The sequence below is a fragment of the Hemicordylus capensis genome, chromosome 3 (assembly GCF_027244095.1).
Source record: "Hemicordylus capensis ecotype Gifberg chromosome 3, rHemCap1.1.pri, whole genome shotgun sequence".
In the NCBI taxonomy this organism is placed as follows: Eukaryota; Metazoa; Chordata; class Lepidosauria; order Squamata; family Cordylidae; genus Hemicordylus; species Hemicordylus capensis.
Genome location: NC_069659.1, coordinates 2,817,271 through 2,838,196, shown reverse-complemented (window position 1 = coordinate 2,838,196; position 20,926 = coordinate 2,817,271). Strand labels below are relative to the sequence as shown.

Below are 20,926 nucleotides of genomic sequence, written 5' to 3'. Positions count from 1 at the left end.
CCTCCACCAATTTGGCCACGACAGCCAGAAACAAAAACCCCAGATCTCTGGGCAGACCACCTCCCAATGCCACTTGGTGCTGCTGACCAAGAGCAGAGGGTGCCTCTGGTCGTTTAGCCCTGCTGCTCATGCTGGGCTACACAGACCTTGGACAGGAGCCAGCAGGCCTCTTTTTATGGTCCTGCATCTCCCACGTGGCTTGGGGCAAGGGACACTCAGCTTAGCCGCAGAGATAAGAATGCAAAGTGCTTTGCACCCAGTCCTACGGATATGAGTGTTTGGGGGTCAACAAGCAAGTTGGCCACAACTCCCATGACCCTGATTTCCAGCAAGACTGTTGCGCAGACCTTGACAGAGATGCACAGACTCACTCCCTGCTCTTGGACCACGCTCCCCCTCCCCCGGCCTGGCAGGGAGAGGAAGTTGGGGGTGGGGGTTGACTGCTAGCACTGCCAGCGGAAGGGACTTCAGTGCCTGCAAAGCTCCTGGATCTTTCTTCCCGAGTGGCAGAACTGTGCTCCCCAAATGTGTTCCTGTTGGTTGAATCTGTACAATTCTGACAGGTTGCTACAACATCCAGCTATTCTCCTCATGTCAAGACAAACCACTTCTGCCCCAGGACGCACAGCTACATGCCGCAGGGAAGGAAGGAAGGAAGGAAGGAAGGAAGGAATCATCCCCTCATATGCCTCTTACATTTTGCTGATGATCTTGATGAAGATGCTGCAGTCCTGGAGCTGAGACAAAGCATTCAGGGGATCACCCAGGGTCAGACTGTTCACCTGAAGAGACAACAAACCAAGTCAGAAATGAGCAGATGGGCACCAGCTGGGTGCAATATCTGCTGTGGGGAGAGCTGGATTCAAAGGTTCCTCAGACATGAAGCTCACTGGATGACACTGAGCCTATCCCTCAGCCTAACCTACTTCACAGGGTTGTTGTGAGGATAAACAAAGGAATGGATTGACAGCTTCTATTCCTGCTATTGTGTCACTCACACTGAAACAGGAGACAAAGTACCAGCCCTCTCAATCACGGCTTGCCCACATGCAGGTTTGGTAAGAACCCCCAGCAGGAAAACCGAGGGTGGGTGGGTGTGGTATGGGGGGGCGGCAGTTAACAGTGATTAAAAGCAGGGTTTAGGTTCCAAACCTAGTGCAGACAGAAGAACCCAGCCCAGATTCAAACCCCTGAAGCAAACCACCAGCTCTCTCTCACATGCCTTACAAAGCTGTTGTGAATGTCAAATTAAATATTGGTATCCTGTAACCCAAGCAAAGGAGTTGAGATAAGACGCCTAAACAAAACAGCATCTACGCTTCCCATTTGAGACAAGCCTACCAAGGTATGATGCCTTCTGCCTTGGGGCAAGCTTGAAGGTACCTCTGCCCCCACGTTTTGAGGTACAATACAGTTCAAACCACCACCACCACCAGTCCCACAACTGCCTGCTGGCACTTGGGCACTTCTTTATGGCAGCCATTCATTTCAGCCATGCTCATATTCACCAGGTGGCATCTTTCTAAATGCACATGAAGTGCACTAGAGGCCAAGTAGAGCACCAACGAAACCTTGTCATATCCAGGAAGCAACTGAGGTTTCCAGCCCTTTAAAATCGGATGCAACTCCCCTTCTCCCTCCCCTACCCCCACCGTGGGGCAGGAGTCAAGCAAATGCCTTGGACTCTACCTAACAGAATTTCTGGAAACATTTATAGCACACAGCTGCCTCCTTTCCCCCAAATAACTCAAAGCCCATAAAACAAATTCACCTTTGCTACCAGACATGCACATGTGAAACTGCCTTGCAGTGGGTCAGACCCTCGGTCCATCCAGTCCAACACTGTCTGCTCTGACTGGCAGCAGCTCTACAGGGTCTTAGGCAGATATTCTTTCCCACTGACTAATATCTGATCCTTTTACCTTACTGGAGATGCTAGGGATTCAGCTTGGGACCTTCTGCATGGAAAGCATGTGGCCAACTGTTGAGCGATAGTCCCTTCCCAACCACCCAAGAAAAACCTGCACAACTTTATTGATTTTTAAGAATGGGTAAATAAAGAGCTACTGGACTCTTGCCTTGCTGACCCCCTTGTTCTTCCACCCTTGCTCAGAACCCGCTTTTGTCACAGAAAACCCTCGGTGCTCTTACACCAACCGCCCTGCTCTCGCCGTCCTGAAGTGAATGTGCTCCCCATCCCAATTAACTCCCTCTCCAAGGGACGACTCGCTGGGTTGCCAGGACAGCACTGCAAGCAGCAAGCAGTCTCAGCTACACCAGCACAGAGCATGGAAAGGCCTCTGGGGAGAAGGGGCACAATCGCTCAAGGGGCGGCTGCAGCACAAGCCACTCTCAGGAACAAAGGAGGAGGAGGAGGGGGGGCACTTTACCCAGGCAAGGAGAGCAGAGGCTCTCGCGCTGTGGAGCGACATCTTCGTGCTTTGCCAGGTTATCTTCCAAACCTAGAAAAGAAAAAGAAAGAGAGCACACCATTAAAAGCTTCAAGATGGACAAGTTAACATCCCCATTCAAAAAAGGACGCTCCTGCCAGCAAGGAACATGAAGGACCAGCCGGGCTGCCCACCTGGGAGTCTCAACCCCTTTCACAAACGGAGGAGGCGAGCTGCAATGCTGCAGGCTGGCAAGCAGCAGGTGCATCAGGCACCACCACTGAATACCCACTGAAAGGGTGGCCTTTCCCTCCTGTGTCATCCGTTTCAACTGCAGGAGCCCTGCAACCGGCTTGGTTCTCAAGCTGCATTTCTGACCACCCCCCTACCATTTCCACCCCAATGAAAGAACAAGCGAGCTGCCCAGCAATAGCCACCCCTCACCTCTGGACAGTGCTGGCTGCTTAGATAAGCAGCCTTCTTCATGCCCTTGCAAGCACACAGCGAGAAATGCGTCAATGGATTTCAAAAGCCCTTCTCCTGCCCCAAATCTTCTAAGAGATACTGAGGCATAAGCGGCATGAACAAAGGTAGGGCATTCCATTCCATTCCATTCATCTTATGAAGGCTAATTAGTCATATTGTCAACACATGAGCACAAAAAGCCTTATGCGGTCTTATAGGTCCTCTTGCCTTACACAGAACAAGTCAAGTGGCACCTCTAGAGCTCATACTACCATGCATCATGGTTCTCTCAACCAACTGCCATGCACTTCTCTTCAGGGAATACATGGTATAAATGGACAACTTGAACTAAATGGACGTTTTCTTGCCAATAGGAAACCAGTTCATCCAGCCACATCACCATGATGCCCTGTCTTGTCTTAACAAGCGTTAACTCCAGTTCCCCAAGTGCCTACGCGACACAGAACTGCAAGTAGCTCTTAAAGTGGAAGCAAAAGCTTTCACCCTCCTCCTTGCACGGTTTAGATCAGGACTGCACGTTTTCAAGCCTTCCTACAGATTCTGGACTATAATCCCCATAATCTCTGACTGTTGGCCATATGGCTGGGGATGATGGGAGCTGTAGTCTAAAAGCAGCTGGAGGGCTGATGTAGCCATGCTTTAGAGGATCATCTGAACCAGGCCAGCATTTGGGCAGGTGATGGCGTATGTTCCGTTTTAAAGCGATTACCAGCCGAGGTTTTGATAGGTCTGCATTTCATTCATATATCATTTTAAGCTACATTATTTTTAAAGGAATATTTCATATAAGTAACATAATAAGTAATATGAGCATCACCACACTTGCTTGGAAGACTAGATGCCAACACATTGCTCTAAACCTTGAGAGAGCAGCACTTACAACCCAGGCAGAAAACTATAGTGTCAGGTAGGGACGTGTACCAACATGTTCAAAGGTGTTTTATGGATCTCCAAACAGGTTCAAACACTGGGAGGTTCGACATTTGAAGGGGAAGTTGTTTGTCGCACTTTAAGGGCAGGGGAGGGTGCACTTACCCCTCCCTCTGCTTTTCCCCTGCCGATGCTCAGTATTTGCAAAATCCTACAGGCCAGCAACATACCTCCCTGCCGCCCTGTCCGCTCCCTGGCTGGAAGTAGCTGGTGCTCACCTGCCCAATGTGCACAAGCACAGTGCGTGCTAGCTACTTCCGGCCAGGCAGACATGGTGGCAGAGAGGTATGCTGCCACCCCATAAAGGTAAAGTGTGCCGTCAAGTCTATTTCGACTCCTGGAGCCCACAGAGCCCTGTGGTTGTCTTGGATAGAATACAGGAAGGGTTCACCATTTACCATTGCCATCTCTCGCGCAATGTGAGGTGATGCCTTTCAGCATCTTCCTATATCGCTGCTGCCCAATATAGTACCAGCAAGGATTCGAACCGGCAACCTTCTGCTTGTTAGTCAAGCATTTCTCCGCTGTGCTACTTAAGGTGACCCTGTAGGACTTTGCAAATACCGAGCGCCGGCGGGGGGGAAGCGGAGGGAGGGGAAAGTGCACCTTCCCCCACCCCTGTCGCCACCGAACCACCCGCGCCTGGATCCATGCACATCCCTCCTAGTGTCAGGGCTCCTGGCTCACCACGCTGGGTCCTAAGCTTTGCCAAGGCTGCCTCACAGCCCTCTGGATGCCCAGCAGACTCCTCTGTCTGTCCCTAGACAGTCACAAACTATTCCAGTTACAACTCTCTCTTAGGCTTCAGAAAGGCTGCTGCTCTGGAAAGGGAGCCGTACTCTTCAACGAAGCTCTCCAGTTTCAAGCAAGGGGGAAATACAGGTCAGTAGAACAGCTGCAGAAGGTTCACTTCCAGTACACAGCGAAGGCTCTGCTTTTGTTCACAAGACAAATCATGACAGCCTGGCTTCCTCTCCCAGGGCTCTCCTTTCCCTTGACAAAGGTGCCAACCTTCAACAAGAGGCAGACAAGCAACAGGAAAAGCATGGGCATCTCTATATGATAACATGCACCACATTATTGAAAGAGAACATACAAAATAGGCAGATTTGCTGAGTTGTTTTGCTCTAAATTGAGGTTGGCCATTTGACCAGTCAAAAGAGGTTCGTCAACTGACTATATTGGTAAGGCATTTTTAAAGCATTAACTTTATTAGAACCAAATTTTATTTTTATATTTATATATATATATATATATATATATATATATATATATATATATATATATATATATAAAAAAATTATTTTGGTCTTAAGACCAAACAGAAAAGAAAAATATATTTTACACAAAATACACAGACGAAACCAAAAAGGCCTAAATACATCAGTACAAGTTAAAATTACTGTAATTACAGCCTACTTGCCATGACACAGAATTTAGCAGCACTATATCAGCATTCTGATCAGAACAACAACAAATATTTATATACCGTTTTTCAACAAATGTTTCCATAGAGAAATAAAAAAGAAAAAAGGGGGGGAAAGTAAAAAAAAAAGAAAAAGAAAAGAAAAAGAAAAAGACAGATTCCTGTCCCCAGAGGGCTCATAATATAAAAAGAAACATAAGACAGACACCAGCAACAGCCAGACGGATGCTGTGCTGGGGGTGGATAGGGCCAGTTACTCTCCCCCTGCTAAATAAAGAGAATCACTATGTTAAAAAGGTGCCTCTTTGCCCAGTCAGCAGGGGTTAACAAAGGAGTAAGTTACAGAATTTGTCTGTATGGCCTGGGAATTTCGATAAAAAAGGAACAATAAAAATATTGCTGAGGTCATGATAAAAACAAACAGTAGAATAGGATATAATCTCTAGAGCCATGGGCATTTTCACTCTGAATATACGATTTTATGGAATCTGCCCTCCAATACCGCAGATGGGAGAGCACTAAAATGCACCAGGGAGGATGCCCTTTGATGTTTCAATACTGAGGTTGTTAACGTAAACTGCTGGTTTAGAATTGTGTGCTGTTCTTCCTAATATATTGTAGTTGGGAATTAAGCTTCAATCATTCTGGCATTCCACATCCAGGTCAAATATCCTAATGAAAACCCATACAGCTGAGGTTTCCCCCTCAGAGTTTCTTTCCATGTTGACTGGAAATCATCAACAACAAGCATTAGCAGGGCTAAACCTGTTAAAAAAAATACTAACTTCAACCAAAAATTAAGGATATCAAGCCAAGCCCAAGCCCTTCCCGGAGTCCTGCCTCTAACTGCAGGGCTATAGGAGGATCATATGGGGCCACTTGAAAGATGGCCCTCAACATTTTGATTACATGACCCAAGCTGTGCACCATATAAAAGTTGCACCTGCATTTTAGCCTGAGACAGTTTAATAGCTGATGGGACATAGTTACCTCCTGTAGAGCGGAAGAAGTCCAAAATGGCCATGGCCACGTGCAGCCTGAGTTACATATTCCACTTGGGCCTTCAGTCTGCCAGTAGCCTGCAGAACTACACCCAGATATTTAAAGCACTTTACCTGCTCTATCCAATTCCCATTTACAGACCTGTGGTTCATACAGACAGACCTCTCTGGATGATCTCAACGGGCGGTGGGGCTCATAACAAAGACGGCGTTCTTTTAAATACCCAGGGGCCTAAGCTGTTTGGGGTTTTATAGGCTATAACCAGCACTTTGTATTTTGCCCAGAAACGTATCGGTAGCCAGTGTAGCTCTTTTAGTATAGGAGTGATATGGACTCTTCAAGATGACCCGGAGACCAAACTGGCTGCCACATTCTGTACCAATTGCAGTTTCTGGACTGTGTACAAAGGCAGCCCCACATAGAGCACATTGCAGTAATCAAGTCTGGAGGTTACCAGCATATGTACCACCCTTCGGAGATTGTTCAGCTGAAGAAACAGATGATAGAAAGCACCTCTGGCCAGCACCTCAACCTGAGATTCCAGGGAGAGCTGTGGATCCAGAAGCACTCCCAGACTGCATACCTGTTCCTTCTGGGGAAGTGTGACCCCATTCAAAACGGGCAGATCAAAATCATCTCCCGAGTTCCGACCCCGCACAATAAGTATCTCCATCTTATCTGGATTCAGTCTCAGTTTGTTATCTCTCATCCAGCCCATTACCACCTCCAGGCAGGCATTTAGGGAGGTATGCCTTCTCCCAGTGATGTGGACATGGAGAAATAGATTTGGGTGTCATCATCATACTGATAACACCCTGCAACAAATCTCCTGATGATCTCTCCCAGCCGTTTCATGTAGATGTTAAAAAGCTTTGGAGACAGTATGGAGCCCTGGGGAACATCATACAAAAGTTCACATTCAGCCCAGGAGATAGGAGCAGAACCACTGCAAACCAACTCCCTCAGATGCTCCAGAAGAATACTATAGTCAATAGTATCAAAAGCCACCAAGAGATACAAAAGGACCAACAGAGTCACACTCCCTCTGTCGATTCCTAATTGAAGATCATCCATGAGACCGACCAAGGCAGTCTCCACCATATAGCCCATCTGAAAGCCAGTCTGAAATGGGTCTAGATAATCAGTTTCCTCCAAGACTGCTTGGAGCTGGGAGGCCACCACCCTCTCAATTACCTTGCCCAGCCTTGGAGATAGGTTTGTAGTTGCTTAACTCTGAGGGATCCAAGGCAGACTCCTTTAGAAGCGGTTTAATGATTGCCTCCTTAAGACAAGATGGCATCCTGCCCTCCCTCAGAGAAGCATTTATAATCTCTACCAGGCCCTTAACCACATCTCCCTGCTAGATAATTTAAGCAATGACGGACAAGGATCAAGAGAACAAGTAGTAGGCTGTACCACTCCAAACAGCTTGTCCAGCTCCTCAGGAGTCACAAACTGAAACTGATGCAGCCTAACCACATAAGAGGAGTTGTTAGACACCTCCGCATCAGACACTGCTGTAACTGTGGGGTTTGAGTCTAAGTTGGCCCAAATACGAGAGATTTTGTCCACAAAGAACTACAGGTTGCTTAACTGTAACTTTGGTTCTTCTAGTGGTTATCTGTCCTTTTACACCAATGGGCTATGTGCCTGCGCAGAGACCTCGTCAGAACCTAACAAGCTCAGTTCTCCTGCTTTGGGCAGGAACCCCGCCCCCAGCCACTATATGCAGCTGTACCACCCCTCATCCCCTCAGTCACAGAGTCCAGCTTCAGAAGACCCCACGGGAAGAACGGGAGGGCGTGTAAAAGGACAGATAACCACTTTAATGTAAACCGCCCTGAGCCTTTTGGAAGGGTGGTATAAAAGTTTTAATAATAAATAAATAATAGAAGAACCAAAGTTACAGGTAAACAACCTGTAGTTTTTTGATGTGGTCTCTGTCTTTTACACCAATGGGCACATAACAAGTAGCACCCATAAAGGAGGGAAGAAACAGAAGCAATATATAATCTGCTAGAAGTATTTATTTCAGAAATAAGTACATCAACTGAAAATTGACTGCAGGACACTCCTGCCAAATACAGCATCATTCCGTGCCCTGGCATCAATAGCATAATGACAGATAAACGAGTGGGGTGAAGCTCAGGTAGCTGCTTGACAGACAGTGTCCAATGGGACTGCACAATCAAAGGTAACAGAGGCCGCCACGGAACTAACTGAGTGCGCCTTAATGGTTGCAGGCAACTGCTTATGAGCCAATTGATAGCAAAGTTCTACTGTGGAAACTATCCATCTAGACATGGATTGGGCCGAAACTTGGAGACCTTTACGTGGCCCATCATAAAGAACAAACAGGGAAGGAGTTTTCTTCCACTCAGCGGACCTCTGAACATAGAAGGATAACACCCTTCTAACATCCAAACAATGCAGCCTTCACTCCACATATGAGGAATGGTTCTGGGAAAACACAGGTAAAGTGAGTGGTGACGAATGGTGAAACAAGACCACTTTAGGAAGGAATTGGACATCTGAACTGAGCACAACCTCGTCCTTGTGGAACTGAAGGTATGGTTGATCAACCCTCAGGGCCCGCAACTAACTCACCCTCCTAGCGGAGGTCATGGCCACCAGAAAGGCAACCTGAGGAGACAGTGGCCGTGCACACTCCAGATCAGAACCTGACCCTTCTCCCCAAGGGTCTCTCAGTCCTGATAGCTCCTCCTGTGCCAAACCCTCGCCCTGGCCTGTCTCAGTTATCTCCTGATCCATATCACCAAATCGCTCCCCTTCAAGTGCCTCCCCACCATCCAGTAAGTTGCCTGTCCCCCACTCCTCTTCACTGTCCTCAAGTGGGGGCATGACAGCATCGAGACATGGTAATACGTGTCCTTCAAGTCTAGGGAGACCATCCACATGTCCTTTTCTAAGATGGTCATAATAGTTGGTACTGACAGCACCCAGAAACGTTTGTACACCAGATGCCTGTTCAGGGCCCTGGGGTGCAGGATAGGACACCAACCACCATGCAGTTTCAGCACCATGCAGTTTCAGTATCAAGAATAAAAACCGGGACTCTCTGGATTGGTTACTCTCTCGATCGCATCCTTTAACAGGAGAGCAGCGACCTCCTGGTCCAACTCCAGAGTGCACGGTGCAGTTACTACCCTGGACACGGGCAGAGTCCCTCAGAACTCGAGGGCGTAGCCCAAACATACAATTGTAAGGACCCACTGGTCCGCAGTCACTCTGTCCCAGCTCACTGAAAATGGGGTCAGGTGAGTCCGGAAGTGCCCCGAGCCATTGCTTCTTTTGGAAGGTGTCCAGGTGCTATTTCTGAAAGGCAGGCTCACTAGGCTGGAGGCCCAACTTGTATCTCAACTGGAACTTGTTGCCATGAAAGGAACATTCAGATGGAGATTGCTGTTGAGAAGGAGTCTTCTGTGGTTGGTAAGGAGACCACCTGGAAGTTTTCTGTGGTTTGGTGGTCACGGGTAAATATGACATGGATCGCGCCGTGCTCCTCAGTTTCTGAACCTTTTGGAGTGTGTTGTCCGTCTGCTCTGCAAAGAGGCTAGAGCCTTCAGAGCCCCTGGTGGTGCAGTGGTAAAAACTGCCACCCTGTAACCAGAAGGTTACAAGTTCGATCCTGACCAGGGGCTCAAGGTTGATTCAGCCTTCCATCCTTCCGAGGTCGGTAAAATGAGTACCCAGAATGTTGGGGACAATATGCTAAATTATTGTAAACCGCTTAGAGAGCTCCGGCTATAGAGCGGTATATAAATGTAAGTGCTATTGCTAAGTGTAAGTGCTATTCAAAGGGCAGGTCCTTGACCCTAGCACGGGCCTCATAGTTCAATCCAGGCAAGCGCAGCCAAGCATGTCATCTGAGCGCCACCAATGTGGCCATCACCTTGGCCACACACTCCACCGACTGCCTAGCCGAGTAGAGCTCCTGTTTGGCTACCTGAATAGCCTCGCAGAGGAATGCCTTAGCTAGATCCTGCTTGTCCTGCGGCAAGAGGTCCAAAAATGGGCCCACTTTTTCGCATAGAAAGTGGTTATAGCGGGCATTATAGGTTTGATAGTTGGCCACCCTTAAGTGGAGAGCTGAGGCCAAGTAAAGCCTTCAAAGGAGTTCAATTTTCTGCCCTCTTTGTCACTCAGTGCCGACTGGCTGTGACCCCTGATCCTTTGCAGAGATGCCTCTACGACAAACGAATTAGGGGTGGGATGGTTCTTTAGAAAGGCCATATCATCCTGTAGTTGCACTCTATAAAAATTCTCCAAGCACCTATTAGGCTGAGAAAGTGTCACTGGCTTTTTCCAAAGACCCCGCATGACCCCCAACAATGCCAAGTTTAGGGGTAAAGCGGCTGGTACCTTGGCCTCCGCATCGATAGTTCCCCTTTCTGTTGCATACCGAGGCTCACGCCTAGGGCCAAAGCTATGTGGGCTTTGTTACGCGGAGTCCTGTTTGAGGTCCTCTGACGGGGAAACGGGCTTGGAATCCAACTGTATGTCGAGCGGGGACGACCCCCGGGAAACATCTTCAGATTCCTGAGAGCTAGTATCACTCTCATAGTCCGACTCGGAAGGAGCCAAAGAGTTCTGGCCAAGGGTGTTGAACCCATAGAGGAGCCCGGTTTGCTTCCCGGGTTGTCCAGTACCAAAGCGGGAAGCTCTGCTGGCAGTACCTGGACAGGCAATGCAGCCGGTTGTAGCATGGGTGCTGAAGAGGGTGGGTTGCGTCGCTCTATTTGATACCGAGGGGAGTGTTGCGGTGAGCGGGAACGCAGCCTCCCTTCCGAGAGTGAGGGAGGCTCATGCCAACCCCACACAGCTCCAGGTTTCCCATAAGCGGGACCATCCAGGTAACGAGGGCCATATCGGGGTCTAACGTAGTCTGAATAGTCCGGTCGATAGTCCATTTGATATTGACCACATGACCCAGAGTCTGGGTGCAAGGCGCCAAGCACCATAAGAAGACTCAACCTCACCCAAGAGAGAATGGTGCTTCAACGCACGGTACTGATCTGAATACACAGGCTTGCAACAGTCCCAGGCCCGATCTTGTCAGTAATCAGAGGAGCACTCTTCCAAGTCTCAATGGGCACTTTGGTCCCTAAGAAGGACACACTCCTGGCGCCTTCGAGGGGTCAAACGACGCCTCAGCAGCCACAATGCATCTTGTGTGGGCTTGGCCAGGAAATAGGCCTCCTCTTCTGAGGAACCATACCCAGGCTCATCTGACGCCACCGAGAGTTCTCTACTCCAGTGAGCCTGATCAGGTGAGCTAGGCCGAACTGAAACTAACGACTTTGGTGTAGGATGATCCTTTAGGCTTCTTGGTCGCTGGGGCCTCTGACGCAGGAACCAACACGGCCTTCTTCTTCGGTATGGGAGGAAGGTGTTGACCCACCGGCAAATCACAAGGCAACTTCGGCTTCTTCTTCTTCCTCTTTGGTATCAACACCGAGGAAACTAAGGATGATTTTGGTACCATGGGCGCAGAATGCTTAGGGAGGTCTTCCGAGCACACCGGCTCACTCGAAGCCATGGAAGGATCAGTAAAAGAAATAAGGAAAGAAAGAAAGAAAATTGAAAAGCAGGGAGAAAAACCAAGGGGATAGATAGATCCTGCTCGTTGTCGAGCTGCAGACTCCACGATGCTTACAGAAACGCGGACGACGAAAGACTGAGGGGATGAGGAGTGGCGCAACCGCATATAGCAGCTGTGGTTGGGGTTCCTGCCCAAAGCAGGAGAATTGAGCTTGTTAGGTTCCAACAAGGTCTCTGTGGAGGCGCATAGCCCATTTGTGTAAAAGACAGAGACCACGGCGAAGAACTCAAACACATCACAGCAGATAACTGATGGTTCCAAATTCTGATTTAGGGAAGGAGGGGTGAGTAGTAACCCCCTCACAAGCCTGAACAACTCTGCCCAATGGGCAATACAAGCAGAAAAGAATCATTTCTTTGTCACACGTATTGGCAGAGCACAGATCTTCAAATGTGCTCTATGACTTAATCTGTCCGATTTTATTTTATTTATTTTTACATTTATATCCCGTTTTTCCTCCAAGGAGCTCAAGAGCAGTGTACCTGGTTATGTTTAACCTCACAACAACCCTGTGAGATAGGTTAGGGTGAGAGAGATACGTGACTGGCCCAGAGTCACCCAGTGAGTTTCATAGTTGAATGGAGGTTCAAATTCAGGTCTTCCTCATCCTAGTCCAACACTCTAACCACTATCCTATGCTGGTAGAGTCTTTCTCCACTTGCGCTACAGTTATCTACCTTGCCACTTCTGCTCCTGTACATCTTCTGTATACCAAGCGGCTAGTTTTGAAGCAGGTCGGAGAGGACACTTAGGAGCGATCATGTCTACTGCCCTGGTGATTCGATTGTTCCAAATCACCACAAGGGCATCAACAAGATCAACAGCAGAGCCAATATTAAATCCTTCCAAGCTTTCTTGGAATCCTACTGGATCCAATAACCTTCCTGGGCAGACCATCCTAATAGGCCCCTCACCCCTGCAGAGGTGGGGTGTGAGTCTAACCTTAACCAAATGGTGGTCCGTCCACAACAATGGGGAAATCACAGGGTCCCATATAGGCCCATAGTTGTCATGGTTGCTATGAACTCCTGAGCTGCCCCGGACAAATTGGTCCCAAAGTGAACAATGAAGTCCCCCACCACCATAAGTCTGGGGGACTCCAACGCCAAACAAGTCTGTAAGCTCAGTTAGGGACTCTGTTGGGCAGTGAGGTAAATGGCACACCAATGGAAGTCCCAGTCTATCCCTGGTCCCCAGACTCAAGTACACACACTTGATATGACCAGACCCTGGTAAAGGAGATGTTATTCTTATAGACCACAGCTATTCCACCTCACCATTCACCTGCTCCTCAACAGGGTACCCTGGAGGGAGAAGGTGGGACCAGACGGGCCACCAGCTTCTCCCAACCATGTCTCTGTAATACATACCAGGTCAGCCCCTTCATCCAGAATCAGATCATGGATGATTTTTTATTTATTCTGGACTGACCAGGCATTACAAAGAACACAAGAACATAAGAACAGCCCTGCTGGATCAGGCCCAAGGCCCATCTAGTCCAGCATCCTGTTTCTCACAGTGGCCCATCAGATGCTGCTGGAAGCCACAGGCAGGAGTTGAGGGCATGCCCTCTCTCCTGCCATTACTCCCTTGCAACTGGTACTCAGAGGCATCCTGCCTTTGAGGCTGAAGATGGCCCACAGCCCTCCGACTAGTAGCCGTTGATAGACTTCTCCTCCCAGGAGAGGTCTATCAACGGAGCAAGGTGAGGCTCTGTGGGTGGTTGGCACTGCTCCCCAAGGTCAAAGAGCTGGCAGGACAGTTGGAAGGGGAAACAGCTAGTAGATTTCTAACTTCCCTTCCCTGTAACGACCTGCTGATCTGCCAACACTACTACTTCTATTCTCCACCACCACCAAAATAGCTGCCCCACAGTCAATGGACACTCCCCCTGTCTCCCCATCTCCAGACAAACCTAAACACATTATAGATTGACTATACTAAACTGCAGATTCAGCTCCTTGTATAATCATGCAATAGCATATTATGCCTCAGTCCCACACCAAAGGTCCAGCACCAAAGGCTGGTCCCCCTTTGGAGGCCACCTACCACCGGATGTGCTGCCAGCGTTCCTCTGTCCTTATACTTATAAGCATCCAGAAACTCAGAGTCCCTCTTCTACCTTACAACAAGAGGCTGGAGCATGTAAGGCTCTCCTAAAACCAATGAATGCCTGTGACAAAATAACCGCATCATCTGTCTAAAACAACACAGAAATGTGCCTGCCAGTTAGCTTAGGTGGATGGAACATCAGGACTCTTAAATGCCTAACTAGAGAGCTAATGCAAAAGTTAACCAGGAGAGGGGCAGGAATACAACCCAGCTTTACTCCTTCCTAATAGAACAAAAATCTTTATATATAAAATTCTCCTGGGTGTGCCTTGGAATGTGCGTCCCAGCACCCAGTTGATTGGCTGGGTGGCGAACGCGCCTGATTGGCTGAGGCGCACCCAGGATGCGGAGGCCAGAGGTGGCGGCAGGCACAGCCCAGCCGCAGAGGCAAGGCCCAGGAGGGGGGGAAGAAAGTGGGGGGGCAGAAGTGGCGGTGGGGAGGAGAGGCGGGTGCGCCCAGAAGCAGAGACTGGAGCAGAAGGTCGGGGGTGGGGGGAGAGGTAACCGCCGGCCCCAAAGAGCGCACAGATGCTCTGTGCAGAGTTGGCTAGTGGTATTTACATGTTTGATGCATATGTGTATTACAAACATGAATTAGATAACACTTATTGTAAAACATCAACTTCAAAATTGTTTTAATGTTTTAAAACGTTACGCTAGTTTCTGAAAACAAACGATTCACTGAACAGATATAATCTTTGGCTTTTATACTAGAACACTGGGATTAGCCTGCAGCAACAATTTTTTAAAAGAGTGAAAACAGAAATAAAGCAAGCTAACAGCAACGATTAAAAAACAGAGTTTAAAAAGCAATTGTTCTAAGTTGGCAACAGGCCAATTCTCCATGCATCTGGAGTATTACAGCTTCATGGAATATCTGATTGTGGTCAAATAATAGTTGGTCAACTGACAACAACATCTGATCATCAACTAACTGGCCTGCCAACCTTATGCTGAACAACTGTGCGTGCCTTTGTAATATGGGGCATTTGTTCAAAAACTGGCTTTGGTCATTCTGCACAATGCCCAAGACAAGCCAACAAGTACACAAAACTCCAAGGAAATCATTTATGAAGCAAGTGACCAGTTTCATTTTTCAATTTACACATGGATCACAGTCATGGAGGGGGGATGTCAGGAAGCAACAGTTACCAGTTCAGGCATTCAACCTGCATGCCCAAAAGCTCAAATGATAGGTTCCAGCCTACAGGAAGTACAGGAAGCCCATGGAGAGGGGAGTGGAGGCGAGGAGGACCGAATCTGACATACACTGAGATAGGAACATTGGTCCTACCGTGAAGGGTTCTTTTTCCCTGAAGTAGGAGAGCCTCAGCGAGGGTAGTAGACTGCGCATGCCCGGAGACAGAACTGGACCATGTGACTTGTAAGTAGGCGGATCCGCCTCCTAGCCCCAGTTCCAGGGCTGATGAGCAAGGTAAGGTCCATGGAGAGAGCTCTGTGAGTGTCAGTCAGGTAATCTATAAACTTGTGAGAGAAAAAAGGGAAAGAGAAAAGAAAAAACTAACAGAGAACATTAGTCAGTGCTGTACAGGAAAGACACAGGCAAAGAGCACATACTTGGAACCCTGAGAGCCGGCGACAAATACACCCCCGGAATCCCTTCCCAAAGTACAGAGTAAGAGCGATAAAATAAAGGCAGTCTTGTCCCCCATCCGGGAGGGCCTGAGGCTCTCCTACTTCAGGGAAAAAGAACCCTTCACGGTAGGACCAATGTTCCTTTTTCCCCTGAGTAGGAGATCCTCAGCGAGGGACATACCTAAGCCTATCAACCCAGGAAATGTCCCAGGGAGGGGAGATGGGGATTAAAGCACCTGTTGCAGGACTGTCCGTCCAAAGGCTGCCTGAATGTCAGAAAAACCTGATATTTTGTAGTGACGTATAAAGGGGGTAATAGAAGCCCATGTAGCAGCCCTACAGATTTCGTTCAGCGGAATGTGAGCAGAGAAGGCAGCTGAAGTGGCCGCGCTTCTGGTGGAATGGGCCGTGATACCCCCCGGGGGAGGAAGATGTAGTGATTCATACGCCAGGATGATGCATGACCTAATCCATCCCGCTAAGGTTGCTTTAGACACCCTGGTGCCAAGAGAGGGAGGGTGAAAGGAGACGAATAGGGCATCAGTCTTACGGATGTCCCTTGTCCTATGTAAATACACCCTTAGGGCTCTACGCACATCTAGGTTGTGCCACAACCGTTCTCTGGGACGGACTGGATTTGGACAGAAAGATGGAAGGACGATGGATTGGGCTCTATGGAAGGGCGAGTTGACCTTAGGTAGAAAAGTCGGGTCCAGATGCAGAGTAACTGCATCGGACTGGAAGGTGCAGAATTCATCCCTGGCGGACAGTGCAGCCAACTCCGATACCCGGCGTGCGGAGGTGATTGCGACCAGGAAAAGGACCTTGAATGACAGAAAACGGAGGGGGATGGAAGACAAGGGTTCAAAGGGAGATTTCGTGAGTGCATTAAGGACCCGATTAAGGTTCCAGGAAGGAAAACGTTTGATGGGAGCGGGGGCCAGGTTTGTTGCGCCACGGAGGAATCTAGAGATGTGAGGATGGAGAGAGGGGTGACCATCCTTTGAACAGGAGATGTCGAGGACCGAGGCCAGGGCAGAGGCTTGCCGTTTGAGGGTGCTAGGGCGGAGTCGGAGATCTAGGCCCTTTTGGAGGAAGGCGAGGACCTCTGGTATGCCGGCGGTAAGTGGGTCTTTGTGATGAGCCCATGCCCATTGCATGAAGACCTTCCAGGTGGATTGATATATTCTTTGGGTCGATGGTCTTCTTGCGGCTATGATGGTGTCTTGGACCGACTTGGGGTAGCCCTTGGCCCTGAGTTTATCGCGCTCAACCTCCACGCGGTGAGCTGAAGCCACTGAGGGTCGGGATGAAACAGGGGTCCTTGAGTGAGGAGATCTCTGCGATGTGGAAGACGCCAGGGACGACGTGTCGATAGCTCGATGAGATCTGAAAACCATGGTCTGCGGGGCCAGAAAGGGGTTATCAGGATCAGGTCTCCGCCCTCCATGAGGCATTTTTTGATGACTTGTCTGATTATTGGCGTGGGAGGGAAGGCGTAAAGGAGGCCCTCCGGCCAAGGCGAGTGAAGGGCATCTATCGCTTCCGCTTGAGCGCAGTGATATCTGGAGATGAAGCGGGGGAGTTTGTGATTCGTTGGCGATGCGAAAAGATCCACTATGGGGCGTCCGAGAACCCTGGACATCTGATCGAACACTTCCGGATGAAGAGACCATTCCCCTGGTTCCAGGGACTTTCGGCTCAGCCAGTCCGCTAGGTCGTTTTCCTCTCCCTGGACATGTTCGGCTATGATTGACAGGAGATTGGGCTCCGCCCATTGGAAGAGCAGATTGGCTTCGGACATGAGTATCTTGGATTTGGTGCCCCCCTGACGGTTGATGTGAGCTTTGACTGTCACATTGTCCGTTCTTAAGAGAACATGTTGGTTCTGAAGGAGGGGTTGAAAGTGGAGGAGTGCCAGTCGCGCCGCTCTCAGTTCTAGCCAATTTATGGGCTGCTGGGATTCTTCTGCTGTCCAGTGTCCTTGTGATATGCGGCCCTGGCAGTGGGCTCCCCAACCGGAGAGGCTTGCATCCGTGGTGAGGACCACGCGGTGGGGTGTCAGCAGAGGAAGTCCCTTGAGAAGGGCCGGGGAGAGCCACCAGTGGAGGGAGTGCTTCACTCGTCTGGAGATTGGCACGTTCAAGTGTGAGACCGCCATGATCTCGTCCTGGAATGGAAGCAAGGCCCATTGGAGCGGCCGGGAGTGCCATCTTGCCCATGGTGTGCATTCCAGGCAGGCAATCATTGATCCCAAGGTCTGTGCCAATACCATGATGTCCTCTTTGTTCTTGAGTAAGAGAGGCTGAACCTGGGCAATGATCTTTTGCCTCCTCTCCTCTGGAAGGTAGATCTGACCCTGGGCTGTGTCGAACACTGCTCCTAGGTGAAGCAGGCGTTGAGATGGGATCAGGTGGCTTTTCTCCCGGTTGATGACAAAACCGTGGTCCTGCAGTGCAGTGAGAGCGGTCTGAATATCCCGGAGGGCCTGAAGCCTGGAGTGTGCCCTGATGAGCAGATCGTCCAAAAAAGGGTGTATGTGGACCCCCTGAAGGCGTAGGTGTGAGATCAGGGCTGCCATGATCTTCGTGAAGACCCTTGGTGCCGATGAAAGACCGAAGGGCAACGCTCTGTACTGGAAGTGTAAGTTGTTGTAAGCGAAACGAAGATGACGTCTGTCTGAGCTCCTGATCGGGATGTGTAGATATGCTTCTGAGAGGTCAATCGAGGCCAGGTAATCTCCTGGGCGAATAGCTTCCTTTATAGTGTGGAGAGACTCCATTCGGAACTTCCGCTTGGTGACAAAGTGGTTGAATGATTTGAGGTCGAGGACGGCCCTCCAGGAACCGTCCTTTTTCGGCACCAGAAAGAGGATGGAGTATGTGCCGAGAAATCTTTGTGAGGATGGAACGGGCTCTATTGCCTGAATCTGAAGGAGATGGTTCACTGCTTGAAGCATCCGCCGATGCTTGAGTGGATTGTTCGATCGTGGAGTTGGAATGAAGCGTGGTTGAGGGGTGGAGGACAGCTCTATGGAGTATCCGTTTATAACCGCGTCCAGAACCCAGGCGTCTGATGTTGTGGAGAGCCAGGTTGCGCTGAATTCTGTGAGCCTGCCCCCCACTGGGATAGCGTCACTGTTTACGCTGGGTGTAGGTAGGGGGAGGCTGCTTTGGTGCAGAGCCCCTGGAGTTGCCTCGATAACGCTGTCGCCATTGGGGTCTGTTGGAACCCCGGAATGGCTGCGATCTGGAGTCTCTGTACTGGGTGTTCTGGAACTGAGATTGTCTGTTGGGTCGAAAGGAAGAACGTGAGCCACGAAAGGAAAACCTGGAACCCCTGCGAGAGAAAGGCATGGCCTTTTTCTTGTCCTGCGTCTCAATTAACACCGGGTCCAAGGCGGGCCCAAATAGGTTCTCCCCAGAGAAAGGAGCGATTGTAAGGGCCAATTTGGACTTAGAGTCACCGGACCAAGGTTTAAGCCACAAGGTGCGGCGTGCGGCGATACCGGCTGCAAGTGCCCTGGAAGAGTGTTGGATACAATCCAAGCTCGAATCGGCTGTCAGGGCCGATGCCTTGGCAATCTTGTTTATGCCTTGGCGGAGCTTGGGAAGTTCTGGGGGAACCAACTTGACCAGTTCCTTTGCCCATAAAAGCGATGCTCGGGCGAAAATAGAGTTAGTGGTGGCCATTTTAATCGCTGATGCGGAGGCATCATGCACCTTCCTTAGAAGCGTATCGCAGCGCCTATCCTCCTGGGATTTCAGTTGTTCTTGCCCTTCCGCCAGCACCAAGGCGCCCGAGGCCATTTGTGCCACGGGGGGATCTACCTTAGGGACATTCAACAGCTTGGTGACTTCCGCGGGCAAGTTGTAATGCCTTTTAGGGAAGTTGCCCACGGGTCTGGTAGAGGCTGGGCGCTGCCACTCTGCGCACATAACTTTATTAAACAGTGGGGGGAAAGGCACCACTGGTACAGGAGGTTCAGATGGTGGAAATACCTGGAGGTCCAGGGTATCTGATGGTTGGGTGGGGGGGGGGAGCCGTAACATCATTGATGGTGCGTCTGGCTTTAGACAGGAGGACTTCAAAATCTGTTGAAGAAAAAAGTCTAACAGAGTTAGAAATAGGAGGGGGCACTTCTTCCTCAGAAAGTTCGCCATCCTCCTTAGCAGAATCTATTGGGCCCATAGTGTCCAGAGGGACGCAATGTCCCGTGTCACTCCCCGAAGACATATTGGAAACATCTGGACTTGGAGACTTCCGCCCAGGTGAGACGGGTAACTGGGGAACTGGAGGAGGAAGGGGAAAAGAGGGAGGGTCTGCAAGCGGAGAAGGTCTTGTGTCCCCATGCCTTTTACTTTTACTTTTCCTGGGGGGAGGTGAAGAGGAAGAAGAGGAGGAGGTGACCCTGCGCCTTCTTTTATGCCTGTGTGCCAGGCGCCTGGGGATGAACAAACCCCTTTCGATCAGTGGAATAGCCCTACGGCGGGGACTGGAGTCAGGGGAGGAGGAAGAGAGTCTGACCGCCCCCCTGTTCCTCTGGGGCCGCCTGCCCCGTGATGGAGAAGGGACTAAGGGGTGAGGTTGATCTTGCCCCGAAATCCCAACCCCCGAAATCGGAGCCGCAGGTGGCTCAATAGAAAACTCCCTCCTAAAAAATTCACGAAGCCACTGGGTGGCTTTAGGGGAGAAAGGATCCTTACTTACAGGAGCGATAGGAGGATCCGGTTCAGCGGGAGGGTGTTCCAACAGCGGGGAGGGACTGCGCGGGCAAGCCGGTTCCCCCTCAACCACTGAGCCCTCTTGGGGCAGAGGCATGGTTGCCGGGATCGCGCCCACTGGGCCCCGGTCAATCAGCTCTAAAACGGGTGCTTTCAGTTTGGCCGTTGCTGCAGACTTGGCGCCATTTTTCCCCGCTTTCGATTTCGAGCGCCTGCAGACCGCTTGGATCAGAAGCCTCTCACTGAGGCGTTTTCCCGCCTCCGCCTTAAAATAGGGCTCTTTAGATTTTTTCTTGCGCTTTTTGGAGGGATCCCCAATATGCTTGGTCTTCTTGTGCGCCTTAGAGGGCGGGCGATCGGGAACTGGATCAACTGCAGTTCCAGACGCTGAGGCATGGGCGGGAGGAAGCGGCGTCGGAGCGCAAAGCTGAGCGTGCTCAGCTTTTGGAGTGCGGGCAGAGGAGTCTAAGCTACCCAGGACCTGCGGTAGCGGGGTTCCCTCCGAGAGGGACCCCTGGAGTAACTCCTCAGCATGTGCCAGCTCCATAGGAGAGGCAAACGAGGAAGAAACAATAATCAGGCGCGATAAATTGGAAAAAGTGCCAATAAAACCGAATCGGAACAGAAAAAGAATACA

At 50.0% G+C, this 20,926-nt stretch overlaps 1 protein-coding gene across 7 annotated transcripts in view; it reads right to left on the bottom strand.

Annotated features, from left to right (window-relative positions):
* Positions 1-20,926, bottom strand: part of NUMA1 (nuclear mitotic apparatus protein 1) — a 108,105-nt gene that overhangs the window by 41,817 nt on the left and 45,362 nt on the right. For 4 of the 7 annotated variants that reach the window (XM_053305352.1, XM_053305354.1, XM_053305350.1 and 1 more), the window contains exons 2-3: positions 2,391-2,462; positions 697-782 (exon numbers count right to left, since the gene is read on the bottom strand). In XM_053305352.1, the coding sequence (XP_053161327.1) occupies positions 697-782; positions 2,391-2,432 (128 nt within the window). In that variant the 5' untranslated portion in view covers positions 2,433-2,462. Of the gene's footprint in view, positions 1-696; positions 783-2,390; positions 2,463-15,263; positions 15,339-20,926 lie in introns of those variants that run through there. The other 3 variants (XR_008318723.1, XM_053305349.1, XM_053305355.1) reach the window with 1 other exon arrangement.